Raw genomic sequence first — 22,684 nt, 5'->3', positions numbered from 1 at the left:
CTGCACTCAGTGGGGGTCCCCGGGGGCTCTTCCCCCTCTGTGGAGGCAGCTGTCGGGCAGCGAGCCCGGCCTGGGGGCTTCCCTGGGGGCTCTGCAGGGCAGCGACATCGGGACCAACCACTGGCCTCCGCTCGGCAGCCTCGGGCCTTCTCCCCCAAGGCCGTGCTGGCCCTCCCTGGATTGGCCGGTGTGGATGGACAGTAGAGCCCCCTTTCCCTTCTGGGGCCTTTCCACGTCACAGCCTGCAGGCCACCGCCCCGGGGACTCTGCTCAGTCCCTGGAAGCAGGGCATCCCCAGTCACGGGGCCCCGAGTGCCAGGCTCGAGTTGGGGGCCGAAGGAGCCACACCGGATGCAGTGGGGCAGGCAGTGTGGGCCCTGCCCGGGCTCTACAGAAGGCACGGTCGCCACCAGGCCGGGCAGGGCGGCCCCGGGAGCCCGGGGAGCTGACGTCTAGTGACCTGGTCAAGCGGGCCGGCAGCACCAGCGGCCCACACGCCCGACCACGGGACACTGGGTGACAGTGTGTGGCTTCTGTTCCCCAGGACCGTGGCGGCCACGAACATGAACGAGACCAGCAGCCGCTCCCACGCCGTCTTCAACATCATCTTCACGCAGAAGCGCCACGATGCAGAGACCAACATCACCACAGAGAAAGTGAGTTCAGCCTCGGCGGGCGGGGCCCCGGGCCGGGGACTGGGTCGGGCCGGTCAGGCGGGTGAGGAGGCCAAGCCGGATGCTGGCCCGTGAGGCACGGGCGCGGGCCATTCCCTGCCCAGCCCGGGCCTCGGTGAGGGGCTGGCCAGGCCTGCGAGGCCACCTCTTCTCCGTGTTTGGCGCCGTGTGGCTGGGGAAGGGACCGAGTGGAGGGGCCATGGACCCTGGAACAGCCTCCTGCCAGGCGGTTATGGTGGAGACTGTAGGCCCGAGGAGGGATGTCTCCAGGGCAGCCCCACTGGCCGGAGACGCCTCGGGGGCCCTTGGAGGGCGGTGTCGAAGGCCGCAGGTTGTAAGTGCCCGTCACAGGCTGGCCGTGGGCCCTGGTGCAGGCTGGGGGTGCCCCTCACCCCGTGGGCACCGGCATCTGTGAGCACAAAGGAGAGGCTGTGCTGAGCGGCCCTGCCCACTGCCCCCGCCCCAGATGCCTTTCCCATGAGCCTTGGCCTTGTCAGTGGACCCAGGCAGGGGCTCGTCTCCTAGGGCCTTTATCCAGACACGCTGACTGTGGGCGCTGCAGGGGCAGTAGGGCAGGCGCCCTCCGTGGCTCTGACCCTAAGCATCTCGATATCTCTGACTGGGCACCCTGCCAGCCAGGCCCTGCTCCCGGGGGCAGCACCCTGGGGTCCGCAGAGTGGCTGGGGGGAGCTCGGGGTGCTCGGTCCCCGATGAGGCCGGGTCACCCCGGCCTGGCGCCGTCCTCCCGGGGGCCTGGCTGCGGGCTGCCTGCAGCTCCCACCCCTCGGGCTCAGGGCAGCTGGCAGGCCCACCAGGCGACTCCTGCCCGCAGCCCTGGGCTTCCCCGGGTGCATATGGCTGCCCAGCCCGGGCTGGGCGAGTGCTGGGGAGGGGGCCCTGCCCAGTGCCCGGGCGGCTCCGGGGGCGGCGGGCAGTGGGGGAAGGGGCTCCCGGAGCCAGGTTCAAACCCCACCACACGGTGAGCCCGGTCTGTGGAACAGTGATGTGCAGGTGACGAGCGGCCAGCAGGCAGGGAACAGCTGGGTGCCAGGTGCCAGGGGCAGAGGCCGTGCAGCCTCCTGGGGAAGGTGGCCTCCTCCTCAGAGGAGCTGAGAGCAGGGCCGCTGTGCTCCGCAGGGCTGGGCGCTCCGGCCCCAGGGAGGGGGGGCCCTGCAGGCCGCACCCAGGGGAGGCGGGGGCCCACACAGCGTCACGGCTCCTGCGTGTGACACACGTGTCCCCGCAGGTGAGCAAAGTCAGCCTGGTGGACCTGGCCGGGAGCGAGCGGGCCGACTCCACGGGGGCCAAGGGCACGCGCCTCAAGGTAGGGCCGCCCCCACCAGGGTCCCCACCGACTTGCCGGCGGGGCCTGACGCCCAGCGGCTGCAGGGCCAGGGGGCAGCGGGGGAGGCGGGCCGGCCTCGGGTGGGCGCCCCCTTTGCCCCTGCCCTCGTGGGATGGGGAAGCGGGGAGGGTCAACGGTGCAGGGCTGGGCGCTGGGTCTCCATCAGGGCCGAGTGGCCTGAGGCCTCCTGACGCCCGGCCTCACCTTCCCTACGCAGGAGGGAGCCAACATCAACAAGTCCCTGACCACCCTGGGCAAGGTCATCTCCGCGCTGGCCGAGATGGTGAGCGGGCTCCAAGTGCTGCGATCAGGGGGCCTCGGGGGTGGGGGGACAGCGGGCGCCTCCGTCCTGCCCTGCTGGGGAGATGCCGGGAGCGGCCACCTGTCCCTGCTGTGGGACCAGGTTCACGGAAAAGCCCAGAGGCTTGGAGGTGAGGGGGGTCCCCGGGTTGGAGATGGAGCCACGACCCCGTCACTCTCCCGAGCCTCAGTTGTCCCACCTGTGAAATGGGGATGTGCCACCTCCCCACAGGGCCCTGGGGGTGGCCTTGGGCTGCCCCCTGGGCTGTCAGGAGCCGGGACCCTCGGGCTGAGGGGCTGGGCCTGGTGGGCGGTGGAGGGGAGGCAGTGTGGTGAGGGGGGCTTGGGCTGTGCTTGGGTTGCTCCCACCGCTTTGCCCCTGGGCCCAGCGTGCTCCGTCCTCAGACTCTGTCTTTGCCTCTGCAGGACTCTGGGCCCAACAAGGTAAGCATCTTCGTTCCTCGCTTCTCGGGGACTGGGGGGGTCTCAGCCCTCTCGGGCGGGTGGGGGGGGTGCCTGAGAAGCAGAGCAGCCGCGGGACACCCCAGCCCATCAGAGCTGCGCCGGTGCCGGTGCGGGGAGAGCAGCGCCGCGGGGGTGGATGAGAGATGGCGGGAAATGAGATCATGGTGAACGGACGGCGATGAGCTTCGTAAAGGGCAGAATGGGGCTGTGAGGGTGACCCTGAGCGGGAGGGTGGCCTCTCGTCCGCGTGGCTGGGGGGCCGGGGGCGTCGTGGGGGAGGTGGCTCTGGGGCTGGGGCCTGGGGGCTGAGGAGCACCCAGGGGCGCTCACCCTGCAGCCGGGAAGCCCGCCGAGCGTGTGACGTGCTGAGGTGGGAAGAGCCTGGTTTGTGTGAGGAGCCGTGGGAGGAAGCACGTGCGGTGGCGGGGGTCCCAGGAGCGCTGTGAGGGGCTCCGTGAGGAGCGGAGGGAGCGCGCGGACCGCGACACCGGGCGAGGCTGTGAGAGGAAGCGTGAGAAGCTTCGGGGGCAAATGCGAAGGACCCGTGTGATGGGCTGTGTGAGGAATTGTAGGCAAGCGTGGCCCGTGTTGGGGGAAGTGAGCGGGTAGCTCTGTGAGGAGGCGGAGGGACTCTGGGCGCTGCGAGGAGCTGCGAGAGGAGCCAGGTGTGGACCCGTTGTGTGAGGAGATACGTGAGGAGGTGTGAGGTCTCGCATGTGGCGGTGAGAGAGCCGTGAGGAACCTGGGCCGTGAGGAACAGCGTGGGGTGGGACCAGGACCAGGGCAAGGACCTGGGAGGGGGCCCGTGCAAGAGGGTGTGAGGAGCGTGTGGGAACGTGTGCAACGGCCAGCAGAACCGTTAGGAAGCGTGCGGATTCGGGGGAACTGTGGAAACGTGAGAGGAAGTGTGGGAGGCGGTGTGAGGACCTGTGAGGGACACGCGTGTGGAATTGTGTGGGGACGCGTGAGAAGACGTGTGGAAGTGCGTGAGGGAACCTGTGGGAGCTCTGAGAAGCTCTGAGTGGAACTGGGAGGCACTGTGTGCTGAAGTGTGTGAGGAGCTGGGTGCGACTGTGAGAGACTGTGGAGGTGTGAGAGGAAGTGTGAGGGACTGTGTAAGAAACTGTGAGGAGCCGTGTGAGGGAACAAGGAAGGGACTGTGAGGGGCTGCGATGGAGACTTTGCAGGAACAGAGCGAGACCAGTTTGGGGGCTCAGCGCCTGGAGCCGGGAGCGTGGGGGCCCGTGGGCGATGAGGCCAGGGGGCCGGGCCTGGCCCGCTCCCCAGTGTCACCAGGCAGCAGCTGACTGGGATCTAGCGGAAGCGGCCATGGGTCGGCCGCAGGCTCAGGAAGACTGACTGCAGCGGGCTGCGCCCTCTGGCTGCCGTGTGAGGAGCCGCTGGCAGGATGGCGGAGGGTCGGGGCGGCGAAGGCCCTGGCTCTGAGGCACCCGCGCGTGGCCGGGCGGGCGGAGTGGAGGGAGGGACGTGTGAGGGAGCCACCGAGGCAGAGGCGCCGCTTGGGCTCCTCATGGGGTGAGCGGGTGACCGTGGGGCGTTTACTGTGGGAACGAGGAGCGAGACAAACGTGGCAGAGAATTCACCCTCAGGGGTCAAATGATCAAAGCACACGGTGGAAGTGGAGTCTTCTCAGCCACCAAGTTTGCTTTGGTGGCCAGATGCCGCCACACCTGCCCTCTCGCGGGGGAGCGTCCGTGACTCGCGGGCCCTGCAGGCTCCCCTCGGGGGCGATGCGTCTGCGCCCTGAGGCACGCCCTCGCGGGGCCCTGGCGGCCGCTGCGGCTGCCGAGCAGACGCTCCTGAAGCAAAAACGTGCGCCAGCGAGGGAGGCGGGAAGTCCCTGTGCCACGCTTAGTGGCGCCCGGGGGAGCCTCGTCCTGACGGGGGTAGCGGGTGCCGAGGGGGACCAGGTTGTTGGGGCTCCGGAGCCGCTTAGGCGGGCCGGGCCGGGCCTGGCGCAGGCGGAGGCGGCTTCACGTGCACGGGGAGGGGGCCCCGCAGGGCTTCCTGCAGGCGAGGGGCCTCCTGCCCTCAGTCAGCGGAGCTGCTGGTGGTGTTTGTGGGGCGATGGGCTCGCGCTGGTCCTTCTGACGGCGCGGAGCGAGGACGCACTGGCCCTGGCCGCTGGCGTCAGCCCGCCCGGGCTCGGCCGTGTGGCCCAGACACACCGTGGCGACGGAGGAGCGGGGAGGCCAGGAACGTGCTAGCAAGTCCCTGATTGCAGCCCGAGCGGAGGCACCGGGACTGGCGGGGTGGAGGCCCTGGGAGCAGGCCCCGCCCCGAGCCCCAGGCCGCCCGGACCTCGGGGACACACCTGTGCTTGAGCCCCTCTTCCCTCCCCCTGCGGCGGGCTCGGGGCTGACCTTGGACGCTCCTCTCCTGCAGAACAAGAAAAAGAAGAAGACGGACTTCATTCCCTACAGAGATTCGGTGCTGACCTGGCTTCTCCGGGAAAACCTGGGTGAGGACTCACCCGACCCGGATCTGACACCCGGCCCGGCCGCCGCCGTCTCCCCCGGCCTGGGCGGGAGCCCGGGGGCCCGGGCCAGTGGTCAGCAGTAGGTTAACGGCGCGAGGCCCGGGACCCGGTTGGCCCTCGGGGCTGCAGCCGCTGTGTCTGCGCTCCTGTGACGCCCAGACCCAGGACCCACCCTCTGGGCCTCGGTGATTCTGGGGAGCCCCGGCTGGCTGACCCTGCACCCCAGAACCAGCCTAGCTGGTCCACGGCTCGGGCCAGCGTCGGGTGCAGTGTCCGGCCTCCCGGTGGAAGAGAGGGCAGATGGGAGACCCCGGGGGCAGGTGGGCCCCCCAAGAGAGGACGCGAGAGTCACAGGAATGAGTGTCCCTTCACCTGAGCCGCGGCCTGGACGGAGGCCTCTCCCCCAGGGCCACACCCAGGTCCCGCCCCAGGGTGGGTGGGGAGGCCCTTCACCGCACGGCACCCCGAGCCCTTCGCGGCATCGCCTCGCAGTCTGCTGGAGGCCACACCCTGGGGATGTGGTCCCCGGGACACAGGTCCCTGTGGGTCCGTGCGTTTCCTGATGCCGGGATCCATGTGACCTGAGCTGGGAATCCGACATGAAACATTAAGAAACATATTCCAAATAAGAAGGATAAAAGCGAAACGTTTATGGAGCAGAAACAGTCCTTGTAGTAAACGCCATAAAACTCTCCACAACTTTTCTCTTTATTATGGGGAGGGGGAGGCCTGTTGGTCGTAATGTGACCCCAAATGTCAGAAAAGCATGGTTTTATGTGGACGAAAAGTGAGCAAGGTGCCCGGCGCGGTGAGGGAGGCCGGCCGCCTGCTGTCTGCTCACCTCCCGGCTACACCTGTGCGGGGGGAGGGCAGGGGGCGCAGCAGTGGGGCTGACCCTCCTCTGGGACCACCTGCTCTCCTCCCACAGGTGGGAACTCGCGGACAGCGATGGTGGCGGCGCTGAGCCCCGCAGACATCAACTACGATGAGACGCTGAGTACCCTGAGGTGTGTCTGCGGGGCGTGGACCCTCCCTGTCCCCCACCAGCCGGCTTGGGTGGGAGTGGATCCTCCAGGTGCCTCCTTGCAGGGCCGGCTCACCTGGACTTCTTGAGGCTCCAAATGGCTGGCAGGGCGCCTGGCGCTTCTCGGGCCCCATTCCATTTCCCACCGCGTGTGGCCTCGAGTGGCCCAGGGCCCTGCCATCTGACCAGGAGAGCTGGGCTCGCGGGCTGAGCGGTTCGCCCCCACCCATGGTCCACAGAGCCACCGGGGTTTTTAACGAGCCACGGGGGGGCAGGCATGTCTGAAGGTCCCTCTGGCCAGGGGCCGTCCCGGGCTGCAGGAAGCAGCTTGGCGGCCTGGCTCGGCGCTCTGGCCTCTTGGCTGCCACCGCAAAGGGCTGGAGTGCAGGTTAGATTCGCGCCGTCCACCCGGGACCACAAGTCCAAATGCGGAGGCCTCGCCGTGCGGAGAAATTTCCACCCCGTCCCTTCCCCTCCCGGGGCCTTGGTTTCCCCAAGTGGCAGGCCCCCTGTAGGTCAGTGGCCCTGGTGACTCCCTGTCGGAGATGCCCCTGCAGTTGGGCGCAGGCGGGGCTCCGGGTGCCCTTGGCCGCCGTACAGCACAGCCCCCAGCCCCCCTCTGCCGCCCAGGTATGCGGACCGGGCCAAGCAGATCCGCTGTAACGCCGTCATCAACGAGGACCCCAACAACAAGCTGATCCGCGAGCTGAAGGATGAGGTGACGCGGCTGCGGGACCTGCTGTACGCCCAGGGTCTCGGTGACATCGCCGACAGTGAGTGTCTGTGCCCGCCCGTCCTGGGCAGGGCAGCGGGGCTGCGGGGCTGGGGCAGGTCCCGCTGCCCTCGCGGCCCCTCTGCCCTGAGGCCCAGGCTCTGCTCCCGGCTCCGGGCGGAGCCACCGCTGGGTGGGGGGCCGGGGTTCTGGACTGGGCCTGGTTTGGGTTTGCCGCTGGCCCAAGCAGGCCGGTGACGGTCTCCCCGGAAGCCACAGCGGCCGGCCGCGGTGCCGGGGTTGTCCCCCCGTCCTGCTGAAGACCACCGCCACCCTACCTGATGCCCGGCCTGCGACGGCGCCCTCTGGAGACAAACCTGTTCTTCTGTTTCTGTCTCTCCCCCTCGCCTCCCCCCCTTAGCCAACACTGTGCCCGGAGGACCCAAATGTGTGTATCCCCTCCGCTGCTCTCTGCGCATCCCTGCTTCGGCCCAGCCCCGCGGGGCCTAGGGCAGCACGGTGGGGGGGCGGGGTGCACCCACCCTTCCTTGGCCTTCCCCCCCTTGGGGGCTGGGGGACCTGAGCCCTCTCTCTCACGGCACCCTGTGAGCCGTGATCCTGGTTCACCCTCGCGTCTGCTGGGAAATGGAGGCAACCGGGAGGCGCGGGGCAGCCAAGGCCTCCTCAGGCCGAGCGCGGCTGAGGTCAGGCTCTCTGCCCGCTGTGCTCCTAGAGGCCTGAATGTCAGCACAGAGGCCGGGACAGCTCACAGGGCCGGGTCCATCCCCGACTCCTGGCTCCGGCCCCCCTCTGACCCCACCCACCCCGAGGCCCCTTCCCCTGGAAACGCCAGGAGTGTGAATGCGGCCAGGTCCTCCCAGCCTGCATCTCCCGCCGGCTGTGGGCCCGGCTCCCCGGGCAGGGGCACGTGCTGGGGCCTCCCTACCCCAGGGGCCACAGGGCGCCCTCAGTTTCCCCAGTGCCCGTGCTGTCCTACGTCTGCCGCTGCTCTGCTGTGTGTCTGCTTCTGCCAGGAGGGGCCTGGGCACCTCCTGCCCCAGGGGCTGCGGCAGCCCCAACTCCCGGGCCTTGGGGAGCAGGGAGGCCGGGGCGGTGGGGGAGGGGGCCCAGAGCAGCTTCTTGGGGTGGAGGAGCGTGGGCTCCCTCGGAGGTCCCACAGTCCACGGCTCGGCCAGGCCGCTCGGCGGGGCGGACAGCACCGCCCGCGCCCGCAGCTCGGGGTGCGTGGCGGGCTGGTGGGTGGCGGGCACGAGGGGCGGAGAGGATGAGGATGAGAGTCAGGGCCTGGGTGCAGGGGGGCCGCTGGGCAGTGGCAGCAAAGGGCGGTGGGCAGGGGGTCAGGAGGGCAGGGACGCCGGTGGCCCACAGGCTCGGCATGTGTGCGGGGGGAGCGGAGGCCCTGGGCAGGGATGCCGAGGGACCTGGTGGCGCAGCCGCACCGTGGCAGGGGCAGCATTGCATGTGCTCGTGCGGGTGCCCAGCTCCTGGTCCCTGCTGGCTACCTTCTCTTCACCTGCCTCTTGCTTTTTCCCAACTTGGTCTTTCTTTTCTCTCCTCCCGTCTGTCTGCCCCGCTTCCTCCCGTAGACGTGTCCGACCTTGAGAACAGTAACTGTAACCGTGGCGGGGTGGAGCTGAGTGCAGTCCCTGACAATCTCTCCACAGTGACCAACGCCCTGGTGGGTGTGAGCCCGTCGTCCTCGCTCTCGGCCCTGTCCAGCCGTGCCGCCTCTGTGTCCAGCCTGCACGAGCGCATCTTGTTTGCCCCGGGCAGTGAAGAGGCCATAGAAAGGCTGAAGGTGAGGCAGGGCCGGGCTCGGACCTGGTGGGCGCTAGGCCAAGACCCCTCCTCTTGGATGGTCGCAGGCGGAGGGGCTTGGTCAGAGGCAAAGTGAGCCATGCAGGGGGGCGCGGGGTGAGTCTCGGCCCCCGACCCCAAGCACCCCCGTCCAGGGGGTCAGTGCACCCTGTCCAGGACCGTGGGGCCCGTCTGCTGATTAGGGCGGGGGTCCTATGGCCTCTGCACCCTCCCTCCCGGGTTTCCGTGCTTATACCTGCTCCTGCATGGTCTTCACCCTCCCGACCTGGCCACGGCGGCCTGCGTTTAGGGTTAGGATTACTGGCTTCCTTCAGCGAGTGGGTACAAGGTGCCGGGTGTGAGCGGCGGACGGCGAGCCCAGACGGAGGGGACAACGGCACGGGCGCCAGACCCGGGCTGATGAGGGGGTGGGCTGTGCGGCCACCCTGGGGCGTAGGGCCCATCTGAGGTGTGGGAGGCGTCCACCCGGGATGGACCTGGGGTACAGAGGCCCACTGGAATGTGGGGGCTGGGAAGGAAACGGGGAGGCGGTGCTGATGGGGGAAGTGTCGTCCGTCTCACCCGTGGTCCAGGGGCATCCGAGCCTCAGAACCGGTGTCAGCGTCTCCCTGCGTGTTTGTTTCTCCCTCTGGGTTTATTCTGCCTTTCTCTCTGTTCTCTGTGTGTGTCCACAGCAAAGACACGCGTCCTTTGCATGTCTTAGCCCTCAGCCCTTCACCTTGACCTTTCAGACTTCGAGCAGCCTGGATGGACCTGGGAATTGGGGTGCTGGGCCCTGCAGGCCCGGCTACTTGTCTCCCCTTTGCCTGGCACACAGGCCTCTGTCCACTGCCTGCCCCCCGCGCTGACCTCGCTCTGCTCTGTCTGCTCCCCAGGAGACGGAGAAGATCATCGCTGAGCTCAACGAGACCTGGGAGGAGAAGCTGCGGCGGACGGAAGCCATACGGATGGAGAGGTGGGCGGTGCGGGCTGGGGGCCGGCAGCGGCCCTGTGCTCAGCTCTCGGCTCCTGTACCCAGGGGTGGCCGCGCCCAGTGCAGGACATACCCGTCCCCTCTCATCCAGTGACACGCCCCCCGCCATCACCAATGGCCCCATTGAGCCGATCCCCAGTCAGGGGACCAGCCCCTCAAGTGGACACCTGAACTCACTGACCAGATGAAAGGTTGTGTGGGTGCTGACCCCCGCTCTATCCCCCAGGGAAGCGCTGCTGGCCGAGATGGGCGTGGCCATGAGGGAGGACGGCGGCACCCTGGGGGTGTTCTCTCCCAAAAAGGTAGGAGCCGGCCATTCTCTGGGCTGCCCCGATGTGGACAGGGCTGGGGGACCTGCGGCCCTTGGCAGGGTGTCGGCTCCTGGAAGGTCAGCAGGGTCCTCCTGGGAGCAGGCAGAGTGGCTCCTGGCACCCGGCCACGCTCACCCGCAGCCATCCCTTCCCTGTGTGGAGCCTAGACCCTGCCTCCTCATGGTGGGATGTCCCTATGGCCTTAGGACGTCAGAGAGGTCACTTAGCTGCCTGAGGGGTGGATGGGGTCCTGAAACAGGTGGGGCCTGGACCCCCAGGAGCCTGCACCCCTCATGGGCAGGGCCTGGCTGGACACGAGCTGGGAGCCAGCTGCGCTCTTGGAGATTAGCTAAAGCAGGGTCTGGCTGTCCCAGCAGGGACCCCTCTTCTCCCACCCAGGCCCAGCTTGCCCATGGCCCAGCTTGCCCATGGCCCCAGCCCTCAAATGGAGCAGAGCACCACCCCCTGTTCAGTAGCTCAGATGGGGCAAAGCATGAACATCAGGGGAAAAGTCTCTGTGTGATTCTAGGACCCAGACCCCCACCCCCATGCCCCCACCCCCAAGATTGCCAGACCCTCAGAGCCCTTAGGAGCTTAGCTTCAAGCCCAGAAGCCTGCCTGGAAGGCAGTGGCGTCTGTTCTGACGCCAGCACGGGACTCCGCGGGCCCTGGCCCTGCGGCCTTGTGGCTGAGGAAGTGCCTGGCTGACTTTTCACCCCAGCAAAGGGTTTCTTTGTTTGCCAGCCTCCGAAGCTGGCGGCACGTGGAGCCCCCACGGAGCCACTGGGGCCCCAAGGGAAAAGGAGCACGGGGTGCTGGTAGGATGGGCACGTCCGCTAGGGTGGCTGCTCCCTGGGGACAGGGCCGGGCTCCTCAGGCTTCTCCCGCACCCATGCACTCCGGCCCAGAAGCAGGGAGGAGGGGTGCCTGGGAGGCCCTCGGCAGGGCGGGGAGCAGGGGGCGCCCTGGCGGGGTCCTGCTTCAGTGCCTGTCGGATGGGCCTTTGCTTTTCGTTTGGAATGCTTTGCTCTTGAGCTGTTGCGTTGTCCGTGGGTGCAGTGCCCCGGGGTGGGCACGCGAAGCTGGGGTACAGGTGCCCTCGGGACACTGGCTGTGCAGTCCTTTGGCTTCATTGGTGGCAGAGGGATCTGCTGATGGCCCCGGGTCTGGACATTGTCCAGGAGTGGGAGGGCGGCCCTCGGGACCACCAGGGACACTTCCTCTGGAGGACAGTGGGGTCCCCACTGGACTCTGGAGAAGCACATGGGCCAGCTGGGTCCCCCGCTCGGCCCCGTGGAGGGAGCACAGGCCCTTCCTGGCTGGACGCCTTCTGTGCTCAGGGGAAGGGGCCGCTCTGGATGGTATGTCCTGTGTCTGATGACCAGGTGTCCACAACCCTGTGCAGGGGTGTGAGAGGGGTTTGTAGCTCAGGGTGGGGGCAGCTTGCCCCAAGGTGCCAGGTGGGGAACAGACAGGAAGCTGTTCCAGCCTCTGCCATGTTGCAGGATCCTTGCCCGGGACCGGGTGTGAGGTCAGGAAGTGTCGGGGCCCAGAGACCCCGGGTGAGAGCAGTGGAGAAAGTGAAGAGAGGGGATGCTGGTCCAAGGCCCAGTGGACAGAGCCTGCAGTGGCTGCCCTGGGCACGGGCTGGGGTGGGGAGCCAAGGGCAGTGCTTAGATGGGGCAGCTTGTGGGAAGTGGTCACCTTGGCCTTGGGTCATGCTTTGGTAGACCCGTGGTTAGGACAGGTGTGGGCGTCTGACCTGGGTGGCTCAGGGGGACGTTTTTCACAGCCTCTCTGCTCCCTGGCATCCAGGGCCCGACCCCTCCCTGCCCAGCGTCCTAATCCCAGGGCCCTCAGCTCCTGGCTGCCCCGGTTGGAATGGGCACCTGCAGCCCCGTTTTAGGATGGAGGACCAGGCCCAGGCCCCATGAGACCCAGCCTTGCCCTGCACATCCAAGGGCCTACCACAGCCTCCAAGCACTCCCTGGGCACTCACGTGCTCAGAGCTGGGGTCCCAGCCCCTCCCGAAGCCCAGCCCCCCAAGTGCCGCCTGGCAGCTGTCCTCCCAAGACTCTGGGGTCCCCATCAAAGTCTTCTCCTCTCTGCCAGGCTGGGAGGATACTGTGTCCCCCGAGAGGCCAGGCCTAGGGCGGGTGGCAATCTGGTCCTGGGGAGAGAGAGGGCAGCAGGCAGCCTGGGCCGGGCTCCCCCACTGCCCCCCAAAGAGAGGTGACCCTTCTATCTCCGCAGACGCCGCATCTCGTCAACCTCAATGAGGACCCGCTCATGTCCGAGTGCCTTCTCTACTACATCAAGGATGGGATCACCAGGTGGGGGTTGACGGGGCGAGGGGAGGACTGGGCTCCCCCACTGAGGGGTCGCTGAGCCTGGGCATCTGCTGGCAGGGGTGCTGTGGGCCCCTCTGGGCAGTGTGGCTCCCCCAGGCCAGGCCGCTTTGGGGGCTGTCCCCTGGACCCCCGCTTGTGCTCTCCAGGCATTTCCCGTAAGAGCTGGGCATCCTGGGGGCTGCAGGGGTCCAGGCGGGCCAGTGGGTGGCGTCGTGGTGCCCTGGGTCCAGCCGGCGCTGACGACTGCACCACACACACAGAGTGGGCCGGGAAGGCGCAGAGAAGCGGCAGGACATAGTCCTGAGCGGGCACTTCATCAAGGAGAAACACTGCGTCTTCCGGAGCGACTCCCGAGGGGGCGGTGAAGGTATGGCCTCCCCCAGCCCCGCCCCTACCCGGCGCTGCTGGTGTCGGCCCTCCTGGCTCCCCACTCAGTCCCGGGAGCCCCCCTGCGCCACCCCAAAAGGTGCTCTGAAGGCTGGGCTGGGGACATGCAGCTCCGTTCCTGCGCAGGGGGCTGGTTGGGGTGCTCACGGGCAGGAGGGCACTGAGCCTGGATCGAAGGGATGGCTATTCTTAGGCCACGCCTTCCCGTGGGCTGGGAGCGGCCATCTGTCCATCTCCCTGGCCGGCCTGCCCTCGGGCCTCCGTCCCCACTGCCAGTTCTGGGCATGACCCTTCCTTCTCGAGAAGGCACCTGCTGGGCTGTCCCAGTGCCCACGGCCCCCGAGATCAGGGCAGGCGTCTGGACAGCCTCTGGGATGCAGACCAGTGACCAAAGCCCCCTCTGTGACCAGGCCACTTCAGGGTGGCCTTAAACAGTGCTGCAGATGTTGGTTCTCCCAGAATTCCGTCCCCAAAGCTCTCTGTCCCCTCGGTGGGTGGGCACAAAGCCAGGAGGGGCTCTGGGACTCCTGGGGACATGCGAGCCACCGTTTTGCATCCCACCTGGAGACCCTGTGGGGCGGGGCGGTCACCCAGCACGGCCTCCCCGCCTCTGACTTGGGCCCGTGAGCCTCCCAACTGGGCATCACTTTCCTCACCTGTGAGGGGCTGAGAGGCCCCTCCGGCTTCTCGAGGCGCAAGCCAGGTGCCACGGGGAGGAGAGGGGCCTGGCGGGGGCCGCGCCTGGGTGGCAGGTGGCCAGGTGGGTCAAGCCCCCTGCCCCCGACCCTGAGCAGGGCTCGCTGGGCTCAGATGGGGACGCGGCCAGGAGGACAGCCCCTCACGGTCCTCTCCGTGCCCCCATCTGTCCTATAGCCGTGGTGACCCTGGAGCCCTGTGAAGGGGCAGACACCTACGTCAATGGCAAGAAAGTCACGGAGCCCAGTGTCCTGCGGTCAGGTACGGTGGGGGCAGGGGTGGCCCCCGTGCCGCCCGCCCTGCACGCGCAGCACCCCAGCCTGCCCCCCACCAGCCGGGCAGCGCACGGGCCGGGGCGGGTGGGGGGAGAAGGCCGCTCCAGGGGCGCCGAGGCGGGATGCCGGGCGGGGGGCGCCTGTCCGAGAGCCCCGGTGGGGCTGGCGCGCTGCCCCGGCCTCCAGACGCTGGCCCCCTGGCTTCGTGTCCTCATGTTCTAAAACACACCTGGAGATGTGTGTGTCGTCTATCTATGTGTCTGTTCACCTATCAAGAGACTTATTTAAGGGAATTGGCTCAGGACGTGGTGAGGGCTGGGCAGGCACGTCTGAAATCCACAGGCGGGACTTTCTCCTCAGGGCAGCCTCAGTTTAGCTCCTGAGGCCTTTCACCCGGTGGGGGGAGGCCCGCCTGCATAACGGTGGGTGGTCTCCTTCCCGAGGTCACGTGATCGTAGGTGCACCGTTGGGCTCCCCAGCCCAGCCAAACTGACACACAACACTGACCGTCGTGTCAACTTTGGCTGGGGTGACTTTTTGCTAAGAATGAGGGGGACCCTCCCCTTCCCCAACTTGGGGTGCAGAGGGGATGGGTGGCCTAGAAGGTGACGCCTGGCAGCCTGACATGCAGACCTCTCCGGCCACCCTGAAGGGCCTTGTTTTTAGCTTCCAGGACCCAGGGTCCTGCCTTTGGGGTCTGGAGGGATGCTTTGAGGGAGGGACACACCATGTGTCCTGTGTTCATGGGCCTCGCCTGGCGGCAGGGGCTGGTGTCCTCGCCTGGCCGCCAGTGTGGGGAGATGGGGCAGTTGAGCTGGGCAAGGGCAGGTCCAGAGTTCCCTTCTCCCCCCTGTTGTTTCAGGATGGGGCCTGGTGCTTGCGGGCTCGGGGCAGGGCCCGGGCTGGGAGGGGCGGCCGAGCTCGGGAGCTGGAGGAGGGGCTGAGGGAGGCCTGGGGAGGACCAGCCTGCAGGCCCGGGTTCTCCTGTGGGGAGAGGGGCTGAACCAGCTCTGCAGGCCGCAAGGCAGAGCAGAGGTTCCTGGAGAAAAAGCTGGAGAGAAACTAGGCCAGCCAAAGAGACCCCCACCGGCAGGACTGTCCAGAGACAGCAGGCCCTGCCCTCGTGGGACAGGTGCACCCTGGAGGGTCCTGCAGACAGGGTGGACCCTGCCCCAGAAACACGCAGACCCCTGCCCTGCTTCTGCCAGTGGGACAGATGGGAAGGGAAGCTCCCTGCAGGAGGGGGGCCAAGCCCAGCCCCTGGGTAGGGGAGTGCCGAGACCCAGGGCACGGGAGCAGGAGGCCAGGCTGGCCCCGGGGGGTGGCACCCGTGGGGCCCTGGAGGGGATGGGGCAGTGGAGAAGCCCCAGGCTGTGTTTTGCCACCATCTGCTGCTGAAAGGGGAGGGGCCGAGGGGAGGAACCGGGGAGAGTCCTGGTGGGGGAGGTGGCCCCCTGGCGGGGGCAAGGGTGACCCCGGGCACAGGACCCGGGGGGGCCGGCTCCTGGCGGCTGGAGGCCCTCCCAGGGGTGGGTGGTGCTAGGACGCAGCCCCGGCTGCATTCGTCCTCTTCCCCTCCTCCTCCCCACTCTCACCCCCGAGACCAGCCGAGGCTAAATGTCCACCAACTCTGGCCTCGCCTCCATCCCCCAGGAAACCGCATCATCATGGGAAAGAGCCATGTGTTCCGGTTCAACCACCCTGAGCAGGCAAGGCAGGAGCGTGAGCGCACGCCCTGCGCGGAGACGCCCGCCGAGCCCGTGGACTGGGCCTTCGCCCAGCGCGAGCTGCTGGAGAAGCAGGGCATCGACATGAAGCAGGAGATGGAGCAGAGGTGAGGCCCCAGGGGCTGCCGCCCGGGCGCCCCCGCACCCGCCGCCGCCGCCCCGCCCGCCCTCACCCCCGCACGCTCTCGCAGGCTGCAGGAGCTGGAGGACCAGTACCGCCGGGAGCGCGAGGAGGCCACCTACCTCCTGGAGCAGCAGAGGCTGGTGAGGGCGGCGGGCGCTCGAGGCCGGAAGGGGAGGGGCCGAGGGGTGGAGCCGGGGAGGGTGGGGAGGCCCGCTGAGCTGGGGCTGCGTCCCGGCGCCCTGGGCCTGGGCCCGGGCCCGGGTGGGAGGGCCGGGGACGACGGGCCGGCCTCCACTTGGAGCCACCAGCCTCGCTTCTGCGCCAGGACTACGAGAGCAAGCTGGAGGCCTTGCAGAAGCAGATGGACTCCCGGTACTACCCGGAGGTGAATGAGGAGGAGGAGGGGCCGGAGGATGAAGGTGAGGGGCCCTGTCCCGCGCGGAGGTGGGCTGCGGAGGGGACTCGGGAAAGAGGCGGCCCCGGGCTGCTCCCCACAGGTCAGCTGCTTGGCACCTTTGCCCTGGGGTCCCCGGCCTGCAGCAGCACCCACCCGCTGGTTCTGGTGGGGGCGCGGGTGGGTGCTCCCAGGCGGGTGCCTTGCGTCCACTCACCCCGGTCCTGCCCGAGGGAGGCTGGTGCTCCTCCCAGGACAAGGGACCCGCTCTGGGAGCATCTGCTTGAGCAGCCCACTGGCTGACCTCTCGCTGCTGGGGGCCCGAGGGCGGCCCAAGGGCAGGGTGTTCACGTCCAGCTCGGCCTCCGGTCAGCTGGTCGGGACCTTTGTGCTGATGTGACCGGGTCTTCCCCGGCTGGACCCGTCCACCCGAGAGGGTGTGTGGGACAAGCCCCGGTCTGCCCTCCTGCCCCCGTCCCACTGCCGCCCCCCAGGTCCTTGCTGAGCTCCAGCCCGACTCTCAGGACCCTGGCGCTCACGCTGGGGGAGCCGGCGGCCTCTTTGGGGCACGAGGGTCGTCCCCTGCGGCAGGGCGTTAGTGTGAAACTGGGGACCCGCGCAGCGAGCGCCCAGCCCCGTGATGACCCCGTGCGCCTCTCCCCGCAGTCCAGTGGACAGAGAGGGAGTGTGAACTGGCGCTGTGGGCCTTCCGGAAGTGGAAGTGGTACCAGTTCACGTCCCTGCGGGACCTGCTGTGGGGCAACGCCATCTTCCTCAAGGAGGCCAACGCCATCAGCGTCGAGCTCAAGAAGAAGGTGGGCCCCCGCCGCTGCGCCTGCCCCTGCTGTCTGTGCCTCGGAGGGCGGGCGTCACCCATCCTGCTTCCCGCCGGGCCTCGGTGCCAGGCTGCGCCGCCTCCCGGGGGGGGGGGCCAGACTGACAGAGCGGGACGCGTAGGCAGGCCGGTGGGCAGGTGGAGCCTCCTCTCCATGTGGAGTCGGCGGGAAGGTTCCGAGGACGGTTGAGGGACAGGCAGTGGGAAGGAGGCCCTTCCAGGGCTGGGCTCCACCCTCCCCGGGGCTGACGGGCGTCCTCCTCACCGGTCACAGGTCCAGTTCCAGTTTGTCCTCCTTACGGACACACTGTACTCCCCACTGCCGCCTGACCTGCTGCCCCCAGAGGCCGCCAAAGACCGAGAGACTCGCCCCTTCCCCCGAACCATCGTGGCCGTGGAGGTCCAGGACCAGAAGAACGGGGCCACCCACTACTGGACGCTGGAGAAGCTCAGGTGCAGCGGGTGGGCCATGCGGTGGGCAGTGGGGCGGGGCTGCTCCCTGGGCCTGGGCCGAGGCCACTGAAACAGATAGAGGTGGGCGTGGGATGCAAGGCTCCCCGGGCCTGGGCCGAGGCCGCTGAGACAGACAGAGGCGGGCGTGGGATGCAAGGCTCCCCGGGCCTGGGCCGAGGCCGCTGAGACAGACAGAGGCGGGCGTGGGATGCAAGGCTCCCCGGGCCTGGGCCGAGGCCACTGAGACAGACAGAGGCGGGCGTGGGATGCAAGGCTCCCCGGGCCTGGGCCGAGGCCGCTGAGACAGGTGGACGCGGGATGCAAGGCTCTGCGGGCCTGGGCCGAGGCCGCTGAGACAGGTGGACACGGGATGCAAGGCTCCGCGGGCCTGGGCCGAGGCCGCTGAGGCAGGCAGATGCGGGATGCAAGGCTCCCCGGGCCTGGGCCGAGGTCGCTGAGACAGAGGCGGGCATGGGATGCAAGGGGCGCATGTGTCCAGGCAGCGGTCTCTCCTGTTTCGATTTCTTTTAAAATCAGAAGAAAAAATGTAAGTAGGATCCAGCCTCGTTATAGAATCCACGTTCTCCTCGACCAGAGCAGTGGCACAGTTTGGAGGAAGGGGTGGGTGAGGCACTGCAGGAAGCTGGGGGCTCCTCCACCTAGGGGGGTGTGGAGGAGGGCCGGGTGGGGGCCCCAGGGAGGTGGGCCAGGTGTCCTGGGAGGTGTCTGCCCTACGGCTCTACCTCAGGTCCCGCACGCTCACCGTGACGTGCACCTGGTTCTTCTTGGTGAAGGTGACAGGCCGGCTCTTTGCCACTGAAGACAATTTTACCGTTGCTCAAGTGCCCCTAGAAACGAGAGGCGCGTGGGCACAGGGCCGTCCGGGGGCCAAGGAGGGAGAGGAGGGCCTTGCCACGGCCTCTGCGAGGTTTTCATGGGCAAAGCAGGGCAGGGTGAACAGTGAGGACTGGCTGGTCAGCATAACGCCTGAGGGCTTCGGGCCCGGGCTGTGCCCAGGTGATTTAGGGCTGGGGAGCCGGCTGGCGTGCAAGTCGGCTAAGGGGCAGGTGGTGGCTTGTGTGGAGGTGGGCTCACCCACAGGCTGTTCACTGTCGGGGGGCAGTGATGTGGCCCCCAGAGATGTGGAAATGTCATGAGATGCAGAGAACGGAAAACGTGGTCACGACGCGCTCACGCACGCAGACACGTTTATACGCGCTCCATTCCGCTCACACACCCTCACGCGCAGACGCTTTCCCTTCTTATGAGGTCCCCGCCCCCGGCACACGCACTGACCCACGCACATTCACAGACACGTGCCTGCCTCTGCCCCGTCCTCCTGGGCTGCCGTCTGCTCTTGGAGGGCGGACGTCCCCCACCAGCCCACGTCCCTCCTGTTGCGCCTGAGACCCCGAGGGAGACGTCTGCGTCTCTCCCACCACCTGCCGGTTTTCCGGGGGATAGCCTCTAAAACGCCTTGTTTCCTGTGTCTTCTCACAACTTGCCCGTTGCCCCACGAACTTCCGGGGCTCCGTGCCCCGACTCCCCGTCCTGAGCGGGGCTGGTCCCCGACCCCACCCGGCTGACGTGCCGCGGCCATCTCGGGGGCTGAGAGGCACGTGTTCAACCACCCTGAGCAGGCAAGGCAGGAGCGTGAGCGAACTGCAAGCCCCTTGGCCACGGTCGGCTGACTCCGAGGACCCCAGAGGGTCCTCCTGTCAAACCAGCTTGAGCCGTGGGTGACCCTGAGCAGGGTGCTGTGGCCTGAGCCGTGCTGGGCCTGAGACCCCAGGATGCTCCACCGGGGCCCACGCTGACCTCTGCCCTGCAGGCAGCGGCTGGACCTGATGCGAGAGATGTACGACCGGGCGGCCGAGGTGCCCTCCAGCGTCATCGAGGACTGTGACAACGTGGTGACCGGTGGAGACCCCTTCTACGACCGCTTCCCCTGGTTCCGGCTCGTGGGCAGGTAGGCGCCTCCTCCCCCCGGGCTGAGAGATTGAGAGAAGGTGGGGGGCAGCGCGGGGTTGGGCCCTGGCCCTGACACGAGGAGTGGGCCGGCCAGATGCCTTTCTCCATCCCGACTCCCCGGCCCTGGTCCTTCCTGGTCTGAGCCCCCTGGCCAGTTCTCTCCACACATCGGTGGGCCCTGGCCAGGGAGCGGGGTCTCAGCATCGCCACCCACCCCCGCTCCGGGACCATGGCCGTCAGGTGACACCTGTCCGTGTGTGTGAATGTGAGGCTTGGTCAGGCTTTCAGGTGGGGTGTGAGCGGGAGGCGGAGCCGTGTCCTCCCAGAGCTCAGAGTCCACGCCTAATGTCCCCAGTCTTCTGGTCGGGGGGCCGCACCCGGCCCCTGCCCCCCACGGGGCAAGGTTCCTGAGGCCTCAGTGCGGCCAGGCTCCCGAGGCCCTCACCGGCCTCAGCCACACCTGGTCGGGACCATACCTGCCGGTGCCCTCCGGAACCTTCCGGAGCTTTACACTGACCCCCGTGCGGTGTCTTCCCACGCCTGGGGACCGGGCACTTTGGCTCTCTTGCCTGTCGAGGCAGCATCCTCGACGGTCTGTGTGTTTGGTTTGGGTTCTCCTCGGAAGCCCCTGCCCCGCCCCGTCCGCCCCCGAGGAGCTGGCGTTAACTTCTCTCTGTCTTGTCGTACTAACCCCAGTTCAGTCATCTCTGGCTGCAACAGCTACCCTCTTCTCAACACATGCATGAGCGAGCGCATGGCTGCTCTCACCCCCTCCCCCGCCTCCTCGAGCCCCGACTCCGACGCTGCCGAGCCTGCGGAGGAGCAGAGCGTGGGGGAGGAGGAGGACCTGGAGGACGACGTCTTTCCGGAGCGCGTGCCGTGCGACGGCCGGGACCCGTTTTACGACCGGCCCCCCCTGTTCAGTGTAGTAGGAAGGTTGGTGAGGTCGAGGACAGCATGCTGGGAAGGAACCAGCTCTTTCGCACAAGAGCACTGCTGCGGGCACGATTTGACCGCCGTCAGGGCGCGGCCCCCGGCGAGCGGGGCCTCCCCAGGACAGGGCGTGAGGGGGCGCGGGGGTTCCTGGCCTTCCTGGAGGGGCCCCAGTGATGGAGGAGGGCAGGGTGCCCCGGGGCACGGGCTCCTCACTGGTGGGCCTGTTTCCGCAGAGAGGCCTCCGGGACTCGGGAAGAGCAACGCCCCTGCCCGTTCAGGGCCCGCGGGGGCATTCGGAAAGGTGGAGCCGTGCATCTTTGCGGCGCCCCCCACCGCCCCGCACCGGCCAGCGTGGCTTTCCCTCCCTCCACTGTTTTGCAAAAGAGATGGAGGGTCCTGGTCTGCTCCCAGTGCCCCTACCCTCTCTGTGGGGAGAGGGGCAGAAGCTGGAGCCGGCCGTGCTGGGGGGCAGGGAAGGAAGGGCAGGTGCCCGGGCAGTGGAAGGGCCTCCTTCTGAGGCCCTGGGTCCCGGGCAGCCCGGCCTCTCTCTGAGCCAATCTCTGTCTAAATGTGAGGGCGTCCTGTCCCTCCTGACCCCCAGTGCCGGAGACGGTGCTGGTGGCCGCGTGCCCTCATGGGAAAGTGCCCTATGCAGAGGAACCCATGATTCAGTTTCTTGGACAGAAGAGAGAGGCCAAGTTCAGGGGGGGAGCGGGGGCCCCCCGCCCTGCAGGCAGGTTGGGCGTACCCAGTCCATCCTTATGTCTATGACCATGGAATGGAATGCAAGCAGGAAGGTGAAGGAAGGGCCTAGAAACCTAGCTGTAGTAGTAGGAAATTCAGCTCACGAAAACTGAATTTACGTATACGCAAAGGTGTAAGATAGCTTTAACGGCACACTCTTTAGGAGTTTCAGATTGCTTCCTTGGGCTAGACTGATGGAAGTGTTTGGAAGTCTTGACCTTGCAGCACCAGTACTGAAAGCTGAAGGCCGAGGCTGGTCCCCAGATAGCGGGGTTTGCACTGGGAGCCCTTGGGTGCGGGCGGTGCAGTGAAGGCCCCACTGGTTCCTCCTGGAAGGAAGCAGGTTCTCAGCTGGCGCGTCATGGATTTCTTCTGATTACTCTTCCCTGAGTGTGAGATGCTGGCCCACTGGACAAAACCGCGTGGCTCTCTCCGAGACGCCCCGGCTGGGTTCCTGCTCTGCTGAGCCCGAGGGGGAGGTGCGGCCCCAGGGCCAGCTGCACGCAGGCCTCTCAGGAAGCCCCGCCGCTAGGGCCAGGGTGGCCGGGTGCCAGGCAGGCGTGGGGTCGGGGCACACGGGGGCGAGGACACCGGGAGAAACGGGGGTGGGCTCTCGCAGTCTCAGCCAGAAAGAGCTGGATCCTTCCGACATTCCCCCCTCTGTGGATCTGGGATGTGACAAAACCACCAAGCCAAACCAAAGCCACGAGTGAGAGGCCAGCTTCCCACGGTGGCCGTCTGCGAGGGGTTCATCTGGAAACGTCCTGATCTTTTTGGTTTGGCAAGAATTGGCTTTTCCCGCGCAGCAGCTGTGCAGGCCCAGGCCCTGAGAAGGACCCCGTCCTTGGTTTCCTTTTCTCCCTCTGGTAGCCGCTGGCTCTCTCTCCAAGGCTTAAGCGAAATGGGGGCGCCCACTCTTGTCTCCCTTCGGACAGGCTTCCCGGGCCCCAGCATGCGTCTGCACCTCACCAATCTCGTGGTTAGCGCTGCCCCACACTCAGCCCCGGCTCTGCCACCTCCTCTCTCTCCGGCGGGTCTCAGCCTGCTTCAAGGTGCCCTCACCTCTGTGAACAGGGCCCCCGGCAGGGGCCTCCCCCGTCCTGACCCGGGGCTCCTCACCCAAGTCCAGGGTCAGCCCCCCGGGGGGGTCTCCCTCTGGCGGTCTGGGTACCAGTGAACTGGGAGGTGAGATGGGCCAACCCAGGTGGAGGAAGTGGGCCTGGGGGCTCCGTTTTCCCCCATGATCCTCCCTGCTCAGTCCGTGGCTTTCAGAAGGCGGGTGGGCTGCAGAGAGAGGAAGGCGAGGGGGTGACTGTCTGGGATGGAGGGTCCCGGGGAAGGGGGACTGGCGACCACCCAAGGGATGTGTTCAAGACTGGGTGGGAAAGCACTGACCCGCCGTGTCCGCTCTGTGCCGTCTGGGCTGGCGAGGCTGGGCCCTCAGCTCCCAGCTGGGTGCGCTCTGCGTGCCGAGCCGCTCAGCCCGAATCGTCCCCCGCGAGGCTCCGAGCCACCCCGTGTGCGGGTAGGTGCGCCGTGGCCGACAGGGTCCTCTGGACAGGGCTGGGTTGTTCTGGCCCAGGGTGGTGGGTGCTGACGTCAGGTTGTTTCTGGCACCTAGTTGGCAGTGAGGGGGAGGCCCAGCCTC

At 67.7% G+C, this 22,684-nt stretch overlaps 1 protein-coding gene across 1 annotated transcript in view; it reads left to right on the top strand.

Moving 5' to 3' along the window:
- Positions 1–22,684, top strand: part of KIF1A (kinesin family member 1A) — an 87,610-nt gene that overhangs the window by 32,214 nt on the left and 32,712 nt on the right. The window contains exons 7-27 of the mRNA XM_065881198.1: positions 545–656; positions 1,921–1,998; positions 2,237–2,302; positions 2,746–2,763; positions 5,191–5,266; positions 6,213–6,291; positions 6,939–7,081; positions 7,442–7,468; positions 8,628–8,839; positions 9,735–9,814; positions 10,059–10,134; positions 12,397–12,476; positions 12,755–12,861; positions 13,755–13,838; positions 15,506–15,686; positions 15,771–15,843; positions 16,029–16,122; positions 16,764–16,912; positions 17,207–17,385; positions 19,217–19,354; positions 20,053–20,292. Coding sequence (XP_065737270.1) covers positions 545–656; positions 1,921–1,998; positions 2,237–2,302; positions 2,746–2,763; positions 5,191–5,266; positions 6,213–6,291; positions 6,939–7,081; positions 7,442–7,468; positions 8,628–8,839; positions 9,735–9,814; positions 10,059–10,134; positions 12,397–12,476; positions 12,755–12,861; positions 13,755–13,838; positions 15,506–15,686; positions 15,771–15,843; positions 16,029–16,122; positions 16,764–16,912; positions 17,207–17,385; positions 19,217–19,354; positions 20,053–20,292 — 2,292 coding nt within the window. The remainder of the gene's footprint in view (positions 1–544; positions 657–1,920; positions 1,999–2,236; positions 2,303–2,745; positions 2,764–5,190; positions 5,267–6,212; positions 6,292–6,938; positions 7,082–7,441; positions 7,469–8,627; positions 8,840–9,734; positions 9,815–10,058; positions 10,135–12,396; positions 12,477–12,754; positions 12,862–13,754; positions 13,839–15,505; positions 15,687–15,770; positions 15,844–16,028; positions 16,123–16,763; positions 16,913–17,206; positions 17,386–19,216; positions 19,355–20,052; positions 20,293–22,684) is intronic.

Source organism: Phocoena phocoena, chromosome 7, assembly GCF_963924675.1.
Source record: "Phocoena phocoena chromosome 7, mPhoPho1.1, whole genome shotgun sequence".
Lineage (NCBI taxonomy): Eukaryota > Metazoa > Chordata > Mammalia > Artiodactyla > Phocoenidae > Phocoena > Phocoena phocoena.
This window is presented reverse-complemented; position numbering and strand designations above follow the sequence as displayed.